Below are 22470 nucleotides of genomic sequence, written 5' to 3' on the forward strand. Positions count from 1 at the left end.
AGATTGCAGAATAGTTCATAGTAGTGAAAGGTTTCTCACTAATTTTAAGAGATTCAGACTTTGTTTGGTGCTTATTTAAATGCCAAATGACTTTACTTACAGGAAGTTGGATTCTGTCTCTCTGCAGGGTTATTTAACCTGAAAGAATATGAGCTTTGAGGCTGCATGTCAACGTAAATATTATCTTGAAATGTTGCCAGTTGTCTGTGGGGCATTTTGGTTGTTCAGTACAAATTTCAGTGCAAATTCTCAACTTTAGGATTTTGATTGAATGAACATAGTCTCTTAAACCCAGCTGTCCCAGTGTAAGATGCCACACAGATGCTGTTCTGTCTGTGTCACCATGGTAATGCTACACAATGCTTGTAGCAATATACACAGGCTACATAACCAGAAAAACATCAGCTAAAAACTCAACAAACAACAAGCATTTACGTGGGCAAATATCTAAAACAAGCCAATAGTCTGAGCCCAGCATATGTCATAAATAATTTCATTAAACAAAAGACCAATGTGACAAACTTTGCACCTATAAGCTAACACTAAGCAGATCCAATCGTACAAGAATGATTACTTTACCACTGAAACTCACTGAGGGAGCCAAAAACGTGCAAAAATAAAGGTCATATTATGAAGCGATGATTACAAACTTTGTCTTACCTTGGGTGTTTTTGCATCATAACTTGGTTTTATATGAATGAAGCTTCTGCTAATCCATTTTTTTGTGTTATATTATACATTATAATGATTCTGACCAGAAACAAATGTCCCAGGTTTTTACAGATGTTTTCACATGTGCAGATCCATGACATAAACCAGGAAAAGAAGTGAATTCTGGGAGGGTTTAAAATGGATGGCTTAGGAGTAATTTTGCTTGGAGAACTTGATGATGTTGTGTTTTCCCAGAAGGCCATCAGCGTGGCCCCTGTTGGTGCTGCAGTGTCCGTGAAGATGACCACCCCTCAGAAGGCCCCCACGGTGATCACAGCAGGGGGGGCAGCTCTAGCAAAGACCCCCACTGTCCCGTCCACCCTCCCTCTCACAAGCACGACGCCCGCCCCCACGCCTGCAGCGAGAGTCACCGTAATGTCCCAGGTAGATCCCAGTCATTACATAATCACCCTATTGCAGTCATTTGAGCCAACCGTAATTATTCTGCATAATAATGGTAACTGGCAGAAATGATAAGAACAGTGATGCTGTGTCATTTCTGTTTTTACATTTTACACAGTTTGAGGTTTGATTGGCACTCTTCTAATATTGTCATCTTTGTGTCCTGGTGAAATTGCAAATTTCTGTTGTTGCCTCTCATTATCAGCCATTTCTTTGTATACTTAAATTATTTCTGTCCATTCTTCCCTGTGAAGCTTCTGTTTACAAAGGCTAAAAGACAAAAAGAAATGCAATTATTATGTGCTCTGATAACTTGTGTCCTCTATGTTTTATGAATAAATTATATACAGGGTGTCCCAAAAAATTTGACATCTTTTCATCACCTAATAATTTGTTTAAAATTTGTTTGCTCTTTTTGCTCAAAAAAGTGTAATAATTTTTATTGTTCTACTTTCAGGTATAGACATGCCATTTACTGTGACAGAAAAGGTGGTGTGTGTATTGAAGTATGCCCAAACTTAGTCAAATGTGAATGTGCAACGGGAATTTGTTAGAAAATTTCATAAACAAGCACCAACAGGAAAGTAGATTTGGACGTGGCATAAGAAGTTTCAAGAGGAAGGCTGTTTGTGTCAAAAAGGAACTCCACTACCGACTTGATGTGTGCCATGTCACAAGTGGCGCACACATTGAACAAATTTGGAACATTATAAAATTACCATCCCCCAGAATTTTTCATTTGAAATTTGTAGAATAAAGAGATTAATGTCCAAAATCAATCCCATTAAGTATCATTTCTCCTGACCATGTAGTCACTCCGATGTGGACATCTCAAATGATATCAGTTTTTTTGGGATACCCCGTATTATGTAGGTCACAAAAATGTACAGAAAAGGAAAATAAAATGCTTAATCAAAAGTATTCGTATCATCAGCTAAAGTTTGAGTCCCAGGTTCATTTGGGTTTTATCAGTGATGTTTAATGTTGAAAGTTGTAGCAAAGTAACTGGGAAAATGCTACATCTAACCAGAGTTATTATGGTTTTGAAAATTTCAGTCTTATTTATTTATCTATTTGGATTTTTGTCTGCAATTGTATTTTATTTTCTGTAGTTGTTGGATTTTTTTCCCCCACTAGTTTTCTGTGAGGTATAATAACCCTGCTTCTAACTCACATTCTCCTATTCATTCATTCTTAACAGGAAATGCAAGAAAATGTGAAGAAATGCAAGAACTTTCTGGCCACCCTTATCAAGCTGGTATCCCATAATTCCCCCTCCCCAGATACCTCTAAGAATGTGAAGGCCTTGGTGCAGGACCTTCTTGTAAGTGTTTTTTTATTCTGACTATTGTCTGTGTTAAATTGTGTTTGAATGCCGTTTAATGAGGGCCTTGTCTTTGTGCAGGATGCTAAGATTGAGCCTGAGGTGTTCACCACTCGGGTGCAGGCTGAGCTGAAGTCCTCCCCACAGCCCTACCTCATCCCCTTCCTCAAAGTAAGACCTCTACCTGTCATTTCTTATATTCGTCAGTAATTGTCAACAAATCCTACCAAACACCTGCAATTGATTTGTCCTGCAAACACTAGTGCCCATGTTTCTGTAACACAATTTAGTCTGATAGTTATTAAAAACTCGTAGGGCCAGGCAGCATTTCATATGAACTCAATTAATTGAGTTTCGAAAATAGTGAAAAATTCTGAAATTATAAAATGTATTGCTTCCTCCTCAGAACTTTCTTGCTCAACAGTAATTCATAACACAACTTTGTAATAACCTTCATTGTGACTGTGTGTCAGTCATTAGGTGTGTTTAAAACTTTTCAATACGTATTTTATAATTTCACGTTGGAAATGACAAAATTCAGGAAAAAAATTTAGTAAAAAAAAGTAAGTGTCTTTGTTTGAGGTGGTTTTTGCCTGTCTCAGAGAAGAGTAAATGTGTGTAGAGGTAATGGAAACAACTTTTTTTTTTTAAATTATTCTGAGAAATTCACTAAACTTAATGAACTGAACCACTTCAGATGGAAAACAACAAGTCACTGCTTCTACTGTTTATTTGAGCCATGTCTTTCATACTCTACATCACCACCTGCTGGTGGCACAACATAACTTAGGTTATTCACTCCTAACAAGTTTATGGAAATGCACATAATTCATATTTCGTTTTTTGACCTTTCACACATTTACTTTACATTGGCTTAATATTTTATGTACACACATCTATAACCTTTCAGTGCTGTTTTATTTGATTTAAAATACACATTGTTACCCTCACAAGTGCTTCTTTTTGTTACTGATGCTGGTAGATAATACATGTTGGCACATGTACTGCTTATATTTTTAGTAAAGAAAAGTATATCTCAGTCATATTTTGTCTTGAGCTCATGTAAACAGAAAAAAGTTGATTAAAACTGAATTGTCTATGACACTAAACATATGAGACTTAATTTTTTTGCCATTTCTACCCTGGACACGTATCACTGTGCCTTATGGTTTCACTGGGTGATGTGTCCATGTCCATCTGATTCAGAGGGAAACAATAGTTTTAAAGAAACAAAGCCAAAATCAACAACCGTCACTTTCTACTGTTAACACAAGTTCTACCTGACACACAGTAGCTTAATCTGCAGCCTTCATAAACGGCAGAAAGTAACACTGCTGACTGATTTTGGAGCCATTTTCTTAAAAACTATTGTTCATTTCTGTTTTTTTTTTTTTTTTTTGTTTTGTTTTGTTTGTTTTTTTTGAACATGACACATGTCAGTCAGTACACCAGTGAGGCTCAGTGAAGGGTTTTTAGGCTTTCAGGCTACAGTAGTTACAGTGGTGTGAGAAAATGTTTGCTCCCTTCCTGATTTTTGCATGTTTGTCAAACTTAAATGTTTCAGATCATCAAACAAATCTAAGTATTAGGCAAAGATAACACAAGTAAACACAAAATGCAGTTTTTAAATGAAGGTGTTAATGATTAAGGGACAAAAAGTTCTAAACCTACATGGCCCCATGTGAAAAACTGATTGCTCTCCCCTGTTAAAACAAACGTCTAACGGTGGTTTATCACATCTTTGGAAAGCTGAGTTCAATTTCTGTTGCCACACCCAGGCCTGATTATTGCCATACCTGTTCTCAATCAAGAAATCACTTAAATAAGACCTGCCTGACAAAGTGAAGTACACCAGAAGATCCTCAAAAGCTAGAGGTCATGCTGTGATCCAAAGAAATTCAGGAACAAATGAGAAACAAAGTAATTGAGATCTATCAGTTTGGAAAAGGTTATAAAGTAGGGATGTGCAACATGACAATGCTAGATTGTGAAGGATTAGACCATATCAACAACCTGACAAAGCAGAGAGATTGTGGAATTGTCTATAATGTGATGTGGTCAGAGCCATCGTGTATTCAATGGCTCTGGATGTAGTCATATGCTGACACACAGACGCGTCACGTCGGTTCACATCCTTGTTATGTGGATTTCAAAAACATTGTGTCGCGGGAGTCATGGCTGACAGCGAAATGGACGAGTTGCGTCCATCGTATGGAATTGGTTTGGCTCAAAGATCAATGTAAAAAATTGTGATAAAATCGAGATTGTAATTTTATTTTAAAAAAATCATGATATGATATTTTTGCCATATCACACACCCCTATTATAAAGCCATTTCTAAAGCTTTGGGATTCAAATGTGATGTGGTAGTGTGATGGTCTGGGGCTGATTTGCTGCTTGAGGACCTGGAAGACTTGTTGTGGTAAATGGAACCATGAATTCTGCTGTCTACCAAAAAATCCTGACGGAGAATGTCTGGCCATCTGTCTGTGACCTCAAGCTGAAGCGCACTTGGGTTCTGCAGCAGGACAATGATCCAAAACACACCAGGAAGTCCACCTCTGAATGGCTTAAGAAAAACAAAATGAAGACTTTGGAGTGGACTTGTCAAAGTCCTGACCTGAATCCGATGCTATGCATGACCTTAAAAAGGCGGTTAATGCACGAAAACCCTCCAATGTGGCTGAATTACACCAATTATGCAAAAATGAGTGAGCCAAAGTTCCTCCACAGAGCTGTAAAAGCCAGTTACCACAAACGCTTGATTGCAGTTGTTGCTGCTACAGGTGGCCCAACCAGTTAATAGGTTTAGGGGGCAATCACTTTTTCACAAAGGGCCATGTAGGTTGGATTTTTTTTCCCCATAATAATGAACACTTACAATTAAACTGCATTTTGTGTTAATTTGTGTAATCTTTGTCTAATACTTAAATTTGTTTGATGATCTGAAACATTTCAGTGTGACAAACATGCAAAAATATAAGAAATCAGGAAGGGGGCCCAACACTTTTGACACCACTGTACATCACTCAGACTGCAGACACTAAGGTTGGACTGGTACCACTTTTACTCTCTAACACCAAATCTAGTGCCACAAACCTAAATGTCAATTGCTACTGATATTTACCAACAGAAAGAAAACCAGCCTGTAGAACAATGCTGGAAAAGATAAAATCTAACACATCTACATGCAGAAACAAATATTTAAAACAAAGTGGAGAGAGGAAGACAAATGTTAAAGGGAAAACACCTTTTAAGCACAATCATAAAAGTTATCTGCATCAAACAAGTGGAATTCAAAACTAGCAGAATTAATAAAAAGGAATGATAATTCCATCACAACGTGTAAAGGCAAACCTGAAGAAAATAAAATAAAAGTATTTATACTTAATAGTTAAGGTTAACAGTGACACTGTATGTCATTGTTTAGATTATTAACAAATTGGAACTAATAGTTTCATTATATTTTAACAGCCTTTCTTGCTAAAACACACAACTGAACATTTTAATGAGTGCAATAAAAACATTTTGGAGTCTGCAGAGGACGTTTTATCTTGTCTTTTTTGCAGGTTTCTAGTTCAGTTGGTTTTGTGAATACATTTCCTTGCGGTTCCTGCAGCCTGCTTAGATTTACAGTAGGACTGGGTGATAGAGCCCAAAACTGTTAAGGTCATTTTTAAAAAAATATTTTACCACTCAATAGTGATAGTACATTAAATGTTATCACTAAGTTGAAAGACCTTTTAATGGCTGATTTTTGGTCCTGAGTGAAAGTTGAAGAAACTAGATTGTTATTAATGGTTTTAAATATTAAAGTCAGAAATGTAGAGACGGTGAAGCTTCTAATATTGGTCTCATCTCTCTAAACACTTGCAGTATTATACTCAGTATTTTACAGTATTATTATACTCGCAGTAGTTGCTTGTTTTTTGAGTTGGTGAAAACCTCCTCACTATAGGATATGTTGACAATAACAGAAGTATAAAGAAGCACCTGACTTATAAAATATGTATTTCGTAGAAATATATGTTATATTAGACCCATTATCCACTAACTCATTCATCTCCCCACATTTTTTTTTGTTGGAAATCATCTGTATTTTTTTGTTCTACAGAAAAACCTCCCTGCCCTTCGCCAGTCATTGCTCAACAGCCAGCAGTCTTTGATGACAGCCACGCCGAGCACCTCTGCACCGCCCATGGCCGCCCCCGGCGCAGTCACCACCTCCACCCTTAGACCACGGTTACCCATCAGCCCTGCCACCAGCACAGTCAGACTGAACACACCGCTCGCAAACACGACGGCCCTGGTAGGATGATAACATCAGATGATATCAGCTGTTCAGTCACTGAAGCAGAAGCCTGAAAAGACATTGAGCGGCTGCGTGAATTATTCAGCAGGTTTTCTGATGCGATCAGCTGCTTTGGTCACAAACTGGGTTTAATTTAGCACCTACTTGGTTTTGAATGAACCAATCAAAGCTTCTGATGCAGCTTCATCCACTTTTAATAATGCTTAAACATCACTGTAGATGTGGAGAAGTTCAACAAACAAAATGGAGAGTGTGAATTGACCCGTTAAATCATCGCTAAAGTTAATGATTGGTTGTTTATTCTAAGTATTTTTTCAACACATGTAACATTTTTTGAAAATACTCAGTTTGGTTTTTATCTATTTTAATGTTTTTAATCAGGTATTTGTCAGGAACAAGATTAAAAGATTTCAGAAAAAGTGTATAGTTTAGAAAAAGCATATCATTTAAAAAAACAAATACATAGACGTCGATGGCTGGTAACAACAAAAGTCAATAAACTTCAGAGTGTCAGTTTAAGCTCAGCCTTCTTATTCAAGCATTATTAGGTTAATGTATGAAATTAATGGACAAAGATGAAAAATGTAAACTTTTCTCTTAATTTTAGATTTCTTTAGGTTAGTTTTGTAAACATTTTCAAATCCTCTCCTTTTTATAATTTCTTCCTCATATACAGGCTGTGGGCAGACCGGGAGTCCAGACTGTCCAGGCGCGAACCCCAGTGGTCATCAGTCAGAGCGTCAGACCGCAAGGTCAGTTTATCCACAGAGACTGTTCACTTTGTGCTGCTTTTATAGTTCAGAAATCTGTAGATTTAATGGAAAAGGTGTTCATTTATCACCGTTGTTTTCCTCTGCAGGTACACTCCTAAGGGGGCCAACAACCATATTAGGGAAAAGTCCTGTTCACCTGGCAGCCCAAGCCAATCAGAAGAAACTAAGTGATCCAGGGGGCGGGACTTTCAGGTGAATTAAACTAAATGATATTATTTTATACAAGTCTTGAAAAGGAAATGAAAAAAAGTACCTTTATTGTTACACATAGTCAAGTTGAAGTACTTTACATGAGGTGAGCAGATGCCTAAGATCCTAATTTACATTAATAAATGCTACCATCAAAGAAGACATGGAGAATTTTTTCAGCTGCAGTTGATTTAAATAAATATATTAATCATCTAGAACCTCATAATCGTCAGAGTATAATCTCAAGAAGATGAGAAAAAGTAAGAAATGTAGGGCTGTGACTAAAGGGAATCTTTTTTTTAATATTTTGTCCAGTTAATTTATTTTATTTGTCTGTAAAATGTCATAAATGTCATAAAGTAGTGAAAATTATTCCACTTCTGTTATGGTTATGTCCTCAGATGTATAAGGTCCCAGATTATTGACCTTGCATAAGACATAGATTTTTTTGACCTGTTACTTCATAAATTTTTGAATTAAACACTTAAAATAGTTTGTGTTGTGGAATCATATTGTCTTTTGCATAAACGTCATAATCACAGATCTGTACCATTAATATCATCTGATTAAATCTACTTTCATGGATTTATTTAACTACCTTTTAAATGTCAGATATAACTCATAATGCCACTGTAGTTTTAGTTTTACTAAAAAAGGCTAAACTAGGCTTAAATGTAAAAAGTTTTGTCTGTTTTTATTGTTTTTTTTTTTTTCTGTTCATCACGTGCCTCCACACAGTTGGAAACTATTTTTGTATATGCAGTGACTTGGATTTTCCAGTAGAGGGCAGCACCTTTACACCGTGCATCCAAGAAAGAAACATTAACTTTACAGCCGTGTTAGAGCTGTTGTCCAGATGGATCATAGTTATGAGGCTCTGAATGGATCTTTTACCTCTTACAGACCATCTGCCCCAGTCTTTTACTGCAGGTGTCACCTCCAAGTTCTGTTCAAAGTCCACTGCTGAGAGTTTTACCAGTCTTTAATGAACTGGGTTTGTCTTTTCTTTTATATGGTGTTTGTTCTGCCACTGAGGGAGAAAATTTCTTGTAATCCTATTAATATTGAACAAAAGTATGGAAAGGATTTACAAAAACTTCGATAAACCTCTTCCAATTTGAGGTCCAGATTAGATGATTTGAGATAAATCATCTATTTATTTGCAACTGGAAGAAAAATATCTAAAAGGACCGAAAAGCATTTGTGATCTAGTGGTGTTAGAAATCCTTATATGAGCTACTAAAACAATTATAATAATGATACCACAAAGAAAAACAAAACAAGAACAAAGAAAAAGAGGACTGTCACATTTTCAAGGTTTTTAATTTGTTTACTTACATTAAGAGGGACAATAAAACAGGGTTCCTGTGGGGTCTTAAAAGTCTTTTATTTACAAATCTACATTTATTACCTTAAAAAGTCTTTAAATGATAATAAATTTGATATGGTAGGTCTTAAGTGATGTTTCCATAAACTTGTTTGCTGTACAGCGTTTAAATGTGTCTGGGAAATGTCCAAGCTGCAAAATAAAGTAACGTTAGTCGACTCAGTTCCACCCGTTCCAACCCCATAATTTGTGTTGAAATTAGGAACCGATTATTGCTAACTTTGCACCCCCCAAGAAATGACTTGAACGGTGGGAATCAAGGCGATGGAGTAAATAAATTTGTTTTCTCAAATTCTAGGAGTCGCACACTTTCGCCAGTATGGCTGTGAAATGGGCATTAAATTCTGTTCTAAATTGTCTTCAAAAAGTATTTAAAAGTCTTAAATTTAACTTGTAGAAATCTGTACGAACACTGTAAAAGGAACGCCTCATTCTTCAGTTTGTGACAAATCAGCACAAGTCAACAACACTCACACTCTGTCCTCTACAGAGATGACGATGACATCAACGACGTGGCCTCCATGGCCGGCGTAAACCTCAATGAGGAAAACGCCCGTATCCTAGCAACCAGCTCAGAACTCGTCGGCACCAAGATCCGCTCATGTAAGGATGAATCCTTCCTCCCCACGGGCCTCCTGCACCGCCGCATCCTGGACACAGGTACTGTCACCTGTCTGCTGCTCTGGTTATTAGGAATGATCTCAAATGAAGTAAATGGAGACTGAGAAGCAATTACCGAAGTCGAAAACTTCTCAGTGTTCATTGAATGTGTGTCATGCTGCTGTAATTTCCCAGTTTGGGATAAATAAAGTACATCTATATATCTATGTATATTGTAAATAAATTAGTCAGACCATTTGATCCTAAAAATCAGCTGCAAAAATATATTTATATCCATCTATAAAACATCAGTGGACTAAGTGAGGGAGTATTTTGTTCGTCATATGTGATCTAAAAAAAGTTTATATTAATTTACTTTGTCTTTATTGACTGCAACTGAACTTGTATAGAAGGAGTTAATCTGTAACATCAGATAAACTGTTAATAAAAATGGTCATTAGCTGCTCAAATCTTAACAGCACCTCTAGGGCTGCATCTAATGATTACTGTTTTATTACAATGACTCATCTACCATGAAAAAAGTTCCTGACTGGTTTTGATGTGGAAAAACGCTAAAACCCAAATGTATTCAGTTTACCGTCACAAAAAAAGATTATATTTACATCTGACAAACTGAGAGGTGTGAAACCCTGCTTTAAAAAAAAAAAAAAAACATTAAATGATCATTAAAATCTATACCAAAGTTCAAGTATATGTTTAGGATATCTGTCTGTGTAAGTTCTCATTTGCCCAGGTCATGGTTCTTCTTGGAATTTAGAAGAACTACCAAGATGTTTAGGGTATATTTTATATTTAGGGCTCTTTTATATAATTCATTTTCCAAAGAACAAAGCAATATCTTAAATGTAACAAAGACCTGGTGCGTCTTCATTAACAATCTTTGCTTTATGTATTAACATTTTAAAGCTACTTACTGTTATAGTGTTTTAAAAATCTCTCCTATCTGTGTCAGCCTGTATGTTACATCTGAATCACTAAAACTAGATCAGATTGGACATTTGTTCAAAATACCTGCTGTTTGGTTGACTGTTACTGGGTAAAGGAAGTCACATTTAGCAGTAGTGTTGCTCCTTATTTGTCTGTCACGTTTTTTGCCTTTTGCTCTTGAACATGGCAGAATACTCGGCTCTAATTTACCAGGAGCGGACTTGATCCCCTGAAGCGTTTGTGCCCATTTTTAGTCAAAGAACACAAAGGGTTCTGGGGGCTTATGTCTAAAATTAGTTCAAGGACAAAAGTAGAGCCCTACAGGTACAGGAGAGGTGCTTTTAAAGGAAACATCTAACAAAAAATGTTAAGTTATTGCTTGAATTGGTTAGACTGCATTGCACCATTGTGTTTAGTCACAGAATTTACTATATATTTTTTGTAGAGATGAAGAAAAGACATCAGTTTGTACACCAGATGGTAATGCAGATAGAAGACACAAAGTGTTTTTAGTAAACAGAACTTTTTCCTCTGTTCAGCTTCACATCACAAAGAACCTTCTGGAAATAATCCCCAGCTCTCAGTAGCGATATATAATTGCAAAATATTCATAGTGGTGTGAAGTCTTGAAAAAATGATGAAATAGTTATATTCAGTCATCTGATAATGTATGCCTTATTTTTCATAATAATAATAATATTAATAATGATGATAATAATACATTTTATATGTGGCTGCCTTTCTTACACTCAAGGTCACTGTACAGGTAAAGTAAGAATACAAAAGAATGTAATAAATAAAATACAATAAATGAGAAGGAAACATGGACTATCTTCAGAACATTAACAGCCCACACTACTGGTATGGATATCTGTTCATACTTTCCCACTTACAGAGGAGAAAACCCTGAACAGATGAGTTTTGAGTTGGAATTTGAAGTACTGTGGTGGTCAGGAAAGGAGCTGATGACATAGTTGGGGGGGGGGGGCAGAGCCTCTGAATGCCATGCACCTCGTCGTGGAGAGGTGAGCAGGGGGGGCAGTCAGGTGGTAGACAAAGGTATGGTGATGTGGAGGAGCTCAACCAGGTACAGAGGGGCAGGGTTGTGGATGGTCTTATAAGTGAGTAGTAGTGTTTTGTACTGGATGTGAGACATGATTAGGAGCCAGTGGAGCTGCTGCAGGACAGGTGTGATCAATCAATCAATCAAATTTATTTATATAGCGCCACAGGATAACAAAAGTTATCTTATGACTCTTTACATTTAGAGCTGGTCTAAACCAGACTCTTAAGCCAATTCACAGACACCAACAGAATCCTCCAGGGGGTTAAGGAGAGAGGGTTAAAGGAAGAGAGAGAGATTGGGAGAGTGGGGGAGAAGGGGGGTGGTAACACATGGATGCACAGCAAAATGTACAGTACAAAATACAAATAGAAAACCAATAACTAGTACAAATATCCATAACTGTTAATACCACTACTCCAAATACAAGTACTAACAGTATCCACTGTTAAAGCTTAGTACCAATAATAGAATAGAAAGAATAGAATTCTGTACAAATTAGTTTTTTATGTGTATAACAAAACAAGTGGATTGACACTTACTTTTTGTCTTGTCCTCAGCTAAAAAGCTGGGTGTCACTGAAGTGCCGTTGGAGGTGGTGAACTTCATTTCCCATGCTACCCAGTCCAGACTACGCTCCGTGCTGGAGAAGGTTTCAGCTGTGGCTCAGCATCGCACAGATGGTGGGAAGGTGAGAACAAACACCAGTCTAGAGGACAGTGAAGCAGTGAAGTCAGTAATTCAAAGCTATTAAAAAAAACAAAAAAAAACAAGCAGTATTCTTAAATAAAATAAAATGAAACTTTTTTTCTGAGGTCATAGTAACACACCATCTTTTTGGGTGAGTTGCTCTATTTCTTTCATCCTTTCTGAGACAGAACAGATGTAAATTTGGGACTTCAAATGATCCAAACTTAAACCAATACAAAATAGTCAGACATACAGAAATTGTCATACCTCTTTTAGGATTAAAAAGAAACACAAAGCAAATTAATCGCAAAGATGTCTACATGAATACAGAAAAAGAAACTCAAATATGTCAAATGGAGAGGATGGAATAGAAGGAAAGATATTATGAAAGGTGTAAAAAAGACAATAATAGATGATGGATGAAGGTACATTTTTAGAAGAGATTTCAATACATGCACAGAGCCCATGAACTGCAGATCCTTAGGGTAAACCTGACCAACTGATATTAATTAATTCAAATATTTCTCTCCCTTTCACCTCCCTTTTATTTTTCATTCATCTTTTTTTCTCTATCTGCGTGTCTTTCTGCCTCCCCTTCCTCCTCCTTCCATTAGGATGAAGATTATTACGACCAGACGTCAGACGTTCGCTCTCAGCTTCGTTTCTTTGAACAGCTGGAGCGAATGGAGAAGCAGAGGAAAGATGAGCAGGAGAGAGAGATGCTGATGAAGGCTGCAAAGGTACAGGAACACACAGGCTCGCATGCATGTTCACACATACGCTTATAATGAGCGTGTAATTTATGGAAGTGTGTCCATATGTTCAGACACAGACTTTCAGCTTTCATTAGATAAAGCTCATATTGCCCTTGTATATTATACATTATTCACAGTAGAAATGAAGCCCTTCATATGTGTCTGTCTTTCTTTTTCTATGTAAACAGAAATAATTTTTCTCCGTATTCAAATAAAAATCCTTTTGACTTTTATTACAATTTACAAAAAAATCCTTGAATAGATGTGCCTGCGCTGTTTTTATCCTGATTAAAAACCATTTGCATGTTACATGTCCTTTAGAGGTGTCCTCTCTTAGTTAGTGTGGTTTGTCTCCAGTGGGAATGAAGTGACACATGAAAGCAGAGATAATTACAGAAATGACCTTCTAAAGACATCATGAGACACACACATACACACACCTAATTACCTTGATGTTGAACAGAGACGTCATTGAGAGGGAGATTATGTCTGTGTTTCTACTGAAGGATATTTTCTCATTATATTAAAATTTAAACTGTCAGTTGTTGGACAGATTAATTCACAGTCATTATGCATAAAGGTCTCCTTATTTTACCTTGAAATTCAGCACATTATTCTGAAATATCCCAGTTATGTAGCAAAAAAGTATTAAAAAAAAAAAAAATTACAGTTTTGATTTAACACGTGTCTTTTGTGATTTGATTAGAAAGTTGATGTATGTTACTTCACTCCTGACATTAGAATGTGTCTCATGTGACCACTCATATTGGTTCTTATTTCCCCACTCTACATGCAAACAAAGGTGTACATTATTTGCAAAGGTCAAGTGCGTTGTTAACTAGCTAGAAGCAGTGATGCACTCTCCCTGCCTGGTCTGCTTCCAGGGTTTCCACTGGTCCTGAAAAGGTCTAAAATCCAACCATCAGACTTTAAGCCTCAAAAAGTTGTAAATGCAACTTGCAATGTCATTTACAAACTGGTCCATTCCTTGGTGTGTTCAAGGTGGTCAGGATGTTGGTTGCACTTGTATATGTGCCGGTTTACCCATCTTGAGAATATGAGAATGATCAGATAGAGGAAACTGCAAAAGAGAATACCATTTCTGTCAAAAGATTTGAGTGAATGAAATAGGTTTCAGAAGGTGGGGATATGGGCAACGCTACAAAGGACCAGTAGAGCATTGCTTATCTGGGAGGATGGGATCAGTCACATGACTTAAACATTCACCACATCTGAATTTATAAAGAAAAATACATTTCTTATTGTTATATACTTTAATTCTTTTTGAACTAGGCAAAAACCATCTCAGGCGACTGAATATGAGTTCATTTCTTGCAATTTAAATTTTTTCAAGATTTTATTTGGAGCAAGTGTATATGTAATTCAGCAAAATAGCTCTCCGTCATGTTCCATTTTGTCATTTATTGATAAAGAGGAAAGAGATGAGAAAGGATGAAGTAACTATAATAAATATTCTACCAAAAGCACTGTAATAGTAATCATTTGCACATGGCACTAGACAAGAGGCATAGTTTCTCATGCCAAAACAGTTTCTAATGCAAAACTTCAAATTGTCCATAAGGCATATTAACCCATAAAAACCCAACATCCACCAGCGACCAAAAGCATCTACTGATGCTGAAGAACCTCTGAACCACTAATCCTATCAATACATGTAGATAATTGGTGTAAAATACAGTTTGTCATCTTTTCATGGTCATCAGATATGACCCATTTGGACGTTCAGAGGCTCTGTAGTGAACGTGGAAACACCGTCATCTTCTACAACATTGATTCACCAGTAAAACCTATGGAGTTTGATGAATGATTTTTATGTTCAGTTAATGATATATTTTGTGGAAAAAGTCACTTTTTCCTTATTTGTTTCTAATAACCTTTGAATTTACTCTGAGCTTTTTTGAACATCTACATGATCGGTGAATTAAACATGGGAAAATATCTGGTTTTCCCCCCCACCAAAAAAAGAGCCTCACCACTCAGAAAATCATGGACCGCCACTTCCCCACTCCCTGAAATCATGGATCACTATCCGCCCCCTACTTATGAACTATTCACCCCCCATCCCCGTCCGTGCACTTCCTGTGTACCTCACAGCATAAAAACCACCACATCTACAACCCGTGGTTCCCCATGGGTCACATACTAGTCTAATATAAGACTACTATACAGCATTTTAAAGTTGTGTAATTTATCTTTGTGAGAGAGACAAAGATGCAACTGTTAATTCACATGTCCACCATTATGTAATATAAGACTATTATATCCTGTGTAGATCAATGATCTTATTTCTTATATTGGTGGATATATTGGTTATCAGCCAATATATTAGATATTGGCCGAAATATTGGCTATTGGCTTTTTTTAGCCCCCAATATCGGCATCGGCCCCGAAAATCCCACATCGGTCGGGCTCTAATAAATGATGATAAATCCCTTGAGAAAGACAAAAAAATCATTTGGATGTTGTGACAAAATTAGTTGCAGGTTTTTAAGAGTTAATGGAAATGTGTTTTCTCTGTTACATTCACACCTCTACCTAGAGGTAGATGTCTATTAATGATCGGATCAAATAAGAAACAGGTTAATATCAAGGATAGAAATGAAATACAAAATACTTTCCAAAATGTACTTCTATTAAGGATGCATATTTCTGTTCCATTACTATGAAAAGCAAATGTTTGTAAAGTGTATGAAGCCACATTGTTTGCTGTTGTTATATCATTATATTTGTGTATTTGGTTTTTTTGTTTGTTTTTTTAAGTTCAGCATTCAGCATGTTTGCACAGGGGTGTGATCGGCCTCTTGTGTTTAAAGGTTATCACATAAAAACAAATCTGACTGATCTGTGTTTTCAATTCCAGAGTCGCGCCAGACAAGAAGATCCTGAACAGGCTCGTTTGAAGCAGAAGGCAAAAGAGGTTTGTTTTCAGTGTTTGTCTTTTAATACTGTTGTTTAAAACTTCAGTAAGGATGAAGAAGATGGGGTTCTGTTGTCATGGTGATGGTTCAGTTTTTCATCTTGAGACATAAGCATTGAACGTCAAATGACTGGATGGACCTGAGTTATCATCAGTTGAAAGTAGGGATGGGTAGTAGGACCCAAAAGGAATCATGATGAAACGTTTACTTCAGTCATTATTGATAAGTGTTGATTAAGAGATAAATATTGGATTAGGCACAATATTCATTAGGACGCAAGGGTAAATGAGGGAGATGTATAATCTAGAAAAAGGCCGATCAATAATGTGTCATGTTACCACTTCAGAGTCACAATTATCCAGTTTCCACTTTCACAAAAAGCAGTGAACACAGCACAGTATGTTTAGAGCTAGTGTGTTTAACTATTTGGTTGTTTTTGCACTTTGTTTCTGAATGTGACTTATATAATGCCATAGTCTTTTTTTCTGCGTGGGGTTGCAGGTGAGTTTAATGCAAGTTTATTGATTTATATTCCACTAGAAAATGATAAGTCATGTTGAATCTCTGCAATTAAATTATAAAAAGGCCTTGTTAATAAGAGAGATCTTAAAATCAGTTTTAAACAGATTTGTAGTAACATGGAGGTATATGTAGAGATGGATGGATGGAATTTGCAGAATTTAAAGTTGGGAAAAAATGGAAATGTGTATATATAAAAACACAAAACAAATGTATTGAAACTTTTTTAACCCGAGGCCTTTTCAGACTCGGTGCAGTGTGCATATAAATTCACACAGTGTACAGCACTTTTCTGTGGGATTCACATTATGTTCTGTTCATAGCATGAATCACAAGAACCAACCCACCTACACACAAACGTCCACCCCATGTGGAACCTTTTGTTCTCCCACATGCTGTCACCTCAGGGCGACAACCAGGCAGCCGTGTCACTGCAGGCGCTTCAGGCAGGCCCTGAGGACATCAGAGGTCAAGGGTCATTACCCATAAGTCTCTGTGCTCAGGCTGCAGGGGAGGAAGGATAAGAGCCAAGTGGAGACATGTTAGGACCGGTCTGCAAATGTCTGCCAGTTTGTTTCAGGAGCTTTTAGGTCTGTTTATACTCAGGTTCACAGATGATGTCAGATGTTTTGGGCATGCGATAATAATCATACTATTTAGTAAAGTGGCTCTGTTGTCTTTTGTACAGTTGACACAGAACACAGTAAGATGAAACAACGATCATGCTGCAACATAAAACAAAACTGATATGCAACTAAATCAACTGTATGTGTGCAAAATATTACTAAAACAGGATAATATGTTGTATAAAGTACAGTGCAGCTCTGAGCTACTCAGTTCCACAGTGAATATTTGACAGGTTGTACAAAAACATTTGAATAGTTGAGTACTGTAAAACATACTTTGTTGACATTGTTCGTTTGCTTACAAATAATTTCAAAGATTCAAAGATTTTTTTTTATTGTCAGTTCACTAGACGCACAGGACATATAGAGAACTGAAATGTCGTTTCTCCCACCTTGTTATTAAAAAAGAGGTAAAAAAAAAAAAAAAAAAAAAGAAGCAATAAAAGGTATATAGAATAAACTATAATGGAATATAAAATGTATACGTCAGTTCATTTACAGTGGTAGTGCCAAACAGTAACGATTATGAGGTGAATAATGGATCAAACATGGCAAACTTTTAAGAACAGTTTAGTGCAGATTTCAGCTCCTCTCTCTCTCCTTAAAGACAATAACAAGTATTTCACAATGAATTTGTGCCTCTACATTGACCGTGTTCATTGATTGGGTGAGATCATTAGCTTATTATTTGACAAATCAGCAGCTTTGTAAACACCTTCCAATCATCCTATTTTATTAATTTTTTTTCCTTTCTAATATATATATATATACATATTTTTGTGATGGTATCCTGAACATGCAAAATAGCAAATGACATTCCAAGCAGGATTTAACTGCTTTTTATTGAAGATAGAAACCAACAATAGTGGCTTTTCCATTGAACACCTGTGCAAAACTTTACCGATATTTACTAAATATTGAAAAAACAGAAGTGTGTTATGTCGTTTTTTCCATTAAATCACAAATGCGATGATTTGCTTATTTATTATTGCGAGATGACACAATAAATCATTCCATAAACATGACAATGAACATAAATATCACATTGATTTACAGATATATTCATTATTATTATATATTATCCCTCTATCCCATACTAAAAAAAAAAAAAGATTCAGTTTCCTGGTGTGCCCATGTTTTTTTTAAAACTCTTCTTCTTTGCTTGTTGTAATATCTGCCAACATCCCTTTTTATTATAAGCTTACTGGCTGACAAGCTGTAAGCTATTGTCATCATGCGGCGTCCAGTGTCGTCTATCGTCGTCGTCTGTCGTCCGTTACAAAAATTTCAATTGTCTTCTTCTCCGAAACTACAATTCCGATTGACTTCAAACTTGGTATACAGCTTCTTTATGATGATGTCAACAAAAGTTACTGAAATTATTTTGATCTGGATCTCATTCTGGATTTGGTGCGACTTTGAAAAATTTCCCCATTATAAGAGATAGGAAGTGGATCGATGCAATAACTCAGTAAATATAAATGATATCAAGTTGGAATTTGAATTTTTTACAGATCTGATTGGAATATGACCAAAACATGGGCTATTTCTGTAATATAATAAATACACATAACTGGGTGATAATAAATGGCATCTGGATACATTTCCCAAAGCTTTTCATTTGGCCGGTAAGCTACAGGGCCATTGGTCTTATTTTTTTATTCACGTGACTAGTTATGGAAAAAGGTCTTTCCATTGCAGTTTTGTGCAATATACCAGTTTTGCTACACCCGAAAATGCACCTCTTGCCAGTGCAAAACCTTTTCATTGAAAAACAAGAGTTTTGGCGAAATTGTAATTTTTTCCATTAGGTAAATTTTAAGTTATATTTGTGCAGTTTGAGGGTCAATGGAAAAGTGACTGTAGTGATTCTTATCCTAACCACATCATATCCATCTATATTGAGTTTTATCATTACCATACTGAAGATTTCCATCTACATAATCTAAGGACAACACGCACACACTGTACTTTCAGTTAAACATGTGCTCATATAAGTATGAAACATAAACACACTTGTAGGTAGCTGACCTCACCTCCTCGTCATCAGGGTCAAAGGTCACAGTATATTCCTACCAGGGAGAAAAGAACAGTATGTGTGTTTAATTAATTGTCTTACTGTATGCTTATGTGTGTACTGTGTGTATTTGTGTGTACTTGCCATGTGCCCTCTTTCTCTTCCAATTAGCGTTACAGTGTGTTAATGAGAATGTAAACGTTGCCTCAAATTACGTCGTCTGTCTGCTCTGTTCTGCGTCAAACGGCACATGTCTACAGTCCTCCTTCAGCCATGTCGGAGTGTGTGCAGCTGTTTGTTTCATTAACACGTTACTGTACACAAAGAATCCAAACAGCAGACATACACATATACACACACATATGTCGTTATATGTTTAAAACCACAATATTTAACAGGTTCAACTTTAGTTTGTCTTTTGTCTTTTCTTCCTGTAGCCAAGAGTTGTGAAAATATTAATGTAGAGACTTGGATAAATTTATTATTTTCTAGAGCCACTCAGGTGATATAATAGGAGATAAAACAACAGAGGGATTGAATACAAAACAAACCCAAGGAAAATGTTTTTCACTGTGGTTTTAAGCCCATTAAGTTTATACTGTTCTTTACTGTGACACTTAAACTGCATCGATATGTGAGATAAACATAAACAATATCGTTTTCCACTGTTTTTTAGCTTGACCATCTCTTGCAGGAAGTGTTTCTCGCATTCATGCACCTTGACGCACTTCACAAGAAATAATGACAAGAACAAACCACATTTCAAAATAATTTTCTATGAAGCTGTAAAATTATGTTTCTTAATTCAAGTAAACCTTTAAGTGATAAAAGTAGAGAGAAAAGGTTGTTTTTTTTTTGCTGTGTAATTTTTATGCCAGCAGATGGCAGCAGGTTAAACGTCTATGTTGTCAATCCATCCACACCTGGCATCATGACAATAGAAGTCAGACCGAGAGCATCCATTTGGGACTTTGACTATAACTGTCATATTCTGGGAAAGGGTCCTGTAGAGGAAAGCAATAAAATATGTGGAACATGCCTTAAGGGGGAACATCCTACAGATCTATTTGAAAAGCTCTTACAAGAAGATTAACCTAGTTTACCTTGACAAGGTAAAGGAGACAAACCAAACACACTTGTGGATTCTATTCATCTGTGTGTAGTGAACACACTTTTAAGGAACAACGACACAGTCTTAAATCCAACAAACACCAGAAAAGACCAAGGCGTAGTGAGTAGGACTTATGCCTCATAGGAGCAACGTTCTGGGTTCGGTTCCCTGTCTGAGACTTTATATGTAGAGTTTCCCTGTTCTATCTATGTGGGTTTCCTCTGGGTGTTCCAGTTTCCCCTGCCAATAAAGACAGGTACATTTAGTTTAATTCTCCTGTCAGTGCCCTTGACCATGGTCCTGAGAACGATCAGCAGTTAGTCCCAGAGCGCCTTCAATGGCAGCTCAGTGCTCCTAGTATGTGCTAATGCTAGTTACTGTAACTAAACCAAAATCAACCATTTTCCCCAAACATAAACTAAATAAAGTAGCTGACCTTGTTTAAAATGACATGAAAAAAACAATGTCAAAACCAAACAGCTAATGAAAAATGCAAACCTCTTATGCAAAACAATGACTTTGGTGGCTGGTGGGCTTGTGCCTAAGAGAAAACTTCTGCACCTCAGGGACCTGGAGCTGCAGGACACTGAAGTGACAGCTGAGTGTGTTGTCCTGTGTTGTTATATTTGCATTGGGTGTGATGACTTTACAGAGAGGATAAATGTCTAAAAACCTGTTATTATTCATGATGGGTGTGAGTGTTGTAACAGAGAGGCTGTTGAAGAAACAGGCATTTTGTAAACAAACCATATAACATGGTAATTAGCCTGTTTCAGAGCCAGTGCTGTTTTCCCTCACTTTGTTTACAGTCTTTATGCTAATATACTGTCATCCTTTCCAGACAACAAAACTAAATACAGTCATGAGTTTCAGCAAAATATTCTTATATTCTTGTTTACAACAATAAAACACCAAACACTGGAACATTTTAGATACATGAATTTGTTGCTGTTTGTTTCCGTTCTCAGATGCAACAGCAGGAGTTGGCTCAGATGCGACAACGAGACGCTAACCTCACAGCCCTCGCTGCCATCGGGCCACGCAAGAAGCGTAAGCTCGACTCCCCAGGTGGCGCCACAGCTGGCACAGAGGTAAGAACATCATTTCTCTTTCAAATGTTTTTATTAGAGCACATTGTCATACAGTTACATGTTTACTGCATACACATTGCATGCAGGCTTTACATCCATACAGACAAATGTGCAGTTAGGTCATAATGCACTCTTATTGTTTTCTTCAAACATATAACAGGGGAAGAACAGATTTAAACATGAGGTTCAAAACACAAATGAGGAAAAATACATTAAAATAAAAACAGAGATAAATGAAAATAAATATCCCTCCCACCCCACTACCCACCCATACTCTTCCGTCTATTCACTACTTTGTTTGAGTAAAGGTGAAAAGTTAATTTCTGCTAAGGTGTGTGAGATATTGAATGAGAGGTGACCAAGTTTTTTCAAAGAATGTGAGTTTATCCATAAGAGTATATCTAATCTGTAAGAACATCATTTATGCTTTTTTTTTTTTTTTTTAAAGTCTCTAACAAATCATAGACAGGATTTAAGACCATTTGACTTCCAGTTCAAACCGATAAAAACAGTGGTCCTATGTCATGATGATCCCCCACCAGCATCTACAGTTAAAGTCATAATAGATGATCATTTTGCTGAATCTGTTTATTCCTTTGGTTTGTGTCTGGAGGCTGGGGCTTGATTTTTCGGTCAGTCAGAGGAGGGTGGTCTCCAAGTAACAGAGGTTGGTAACCGCTGTATTACAAGAATTGTCTTAGTGTTTTAATGTTTTCTTAATGGGAGTGTAGATTTTTAGAGGTCGCATCAAGCAGTTGTCAGGGGTAGGAGAATGTTTCTGGTCCTTTCCTCTTGGTGTGAGTGCCTTAGATTTGATGTAGTTTAATGTTAGTGTGCAGCTGATGAGGTTTCTCTGCTGGGTTTTATTTGTTGGGTGGATGCTGATGTGTGTTTCAGCAGAGGCCTTCTGAATCCTGAGTAATGATGACTGCAGAGAAACACTCATGACCTTTTCCATCAACACACACACTCACCCCTCCTCTCTAATCCAAGGAGTGAATGTGACCAAAGTT

General features: G+C 36.7%; 1 protein-coding gene across 2 annotated transcripts in view; it reads left to right on the plus strand.

Moving 5' to 3' along the window:
• Nucleotides 1-22470, plus strand: part of LOC115421318 (transcription initiation factor TFIID subunit 4-like) — a 37332-nt gene that overhangs the window by 7750 nt on the left and 7112 nt on the right. The window contains exons 4-14 of one of the 2 annotated variants that reach the window (XM_030137142.1): nucleotides 907-1095; nucleotides 2315-2437; nucleotides 2519-2608; nucleotides 6552-6746; nucleotides 7426-7501; nucleotides 7609-7714; nucleotides 9589-9758; nucleotides 12270-12400; nucleotides 13014-13139; nucleotides 16036-16092; nucleotides 21335-21457. In XM_030137142.1, the coding sequence (XP_029993002.1) occupies nucleotides 907-1095; nucleotides 2315-2437; nucleotides 2519-2608; nucleotides 6552-6746; nucleotides 7426-7501; nucleotides 7609-7714; nucleotides 9589-9758; nucleotides 12270-12400; nucleotides 13014-13139; nucleotides 16036-16092; nucleotides 21335-21457 (1386 nt within the window). The remainder of the gene's footprint in view (nucleotides 1-906; nucleotides 1096-2314; nucleotides 2438-2518; nucleotides 2609-6551; nucleotides 6747-7425; nucleotides 7502-7608; nucleotides 7715-9588; nucleotides 9759-12269; nucleotides 12401-13013; nucleotides 13140-16035; nucleotides 16093-21334; nucleotides 21458-22470) is intronic. The other variant, XM_030137143.1, reaches the window with a different exon arrangement.

Source organism: Sphaeramia orbicularis, chromosome 6, assembly GCF_902148855.1.
Source record: "Sphaeramia orbicularis chromosome 6, fSphaOr1.1, whole genome shotgun sequence".
In the NCBI taxonomy this organism is placed as follows: domain Eukaryota; kingdom Metazoa; phylum Chordata; class Actinopteri; order Kurtiformes; family Apogonidae; genus Sphaeramia; species Sphaeramia orbicularis.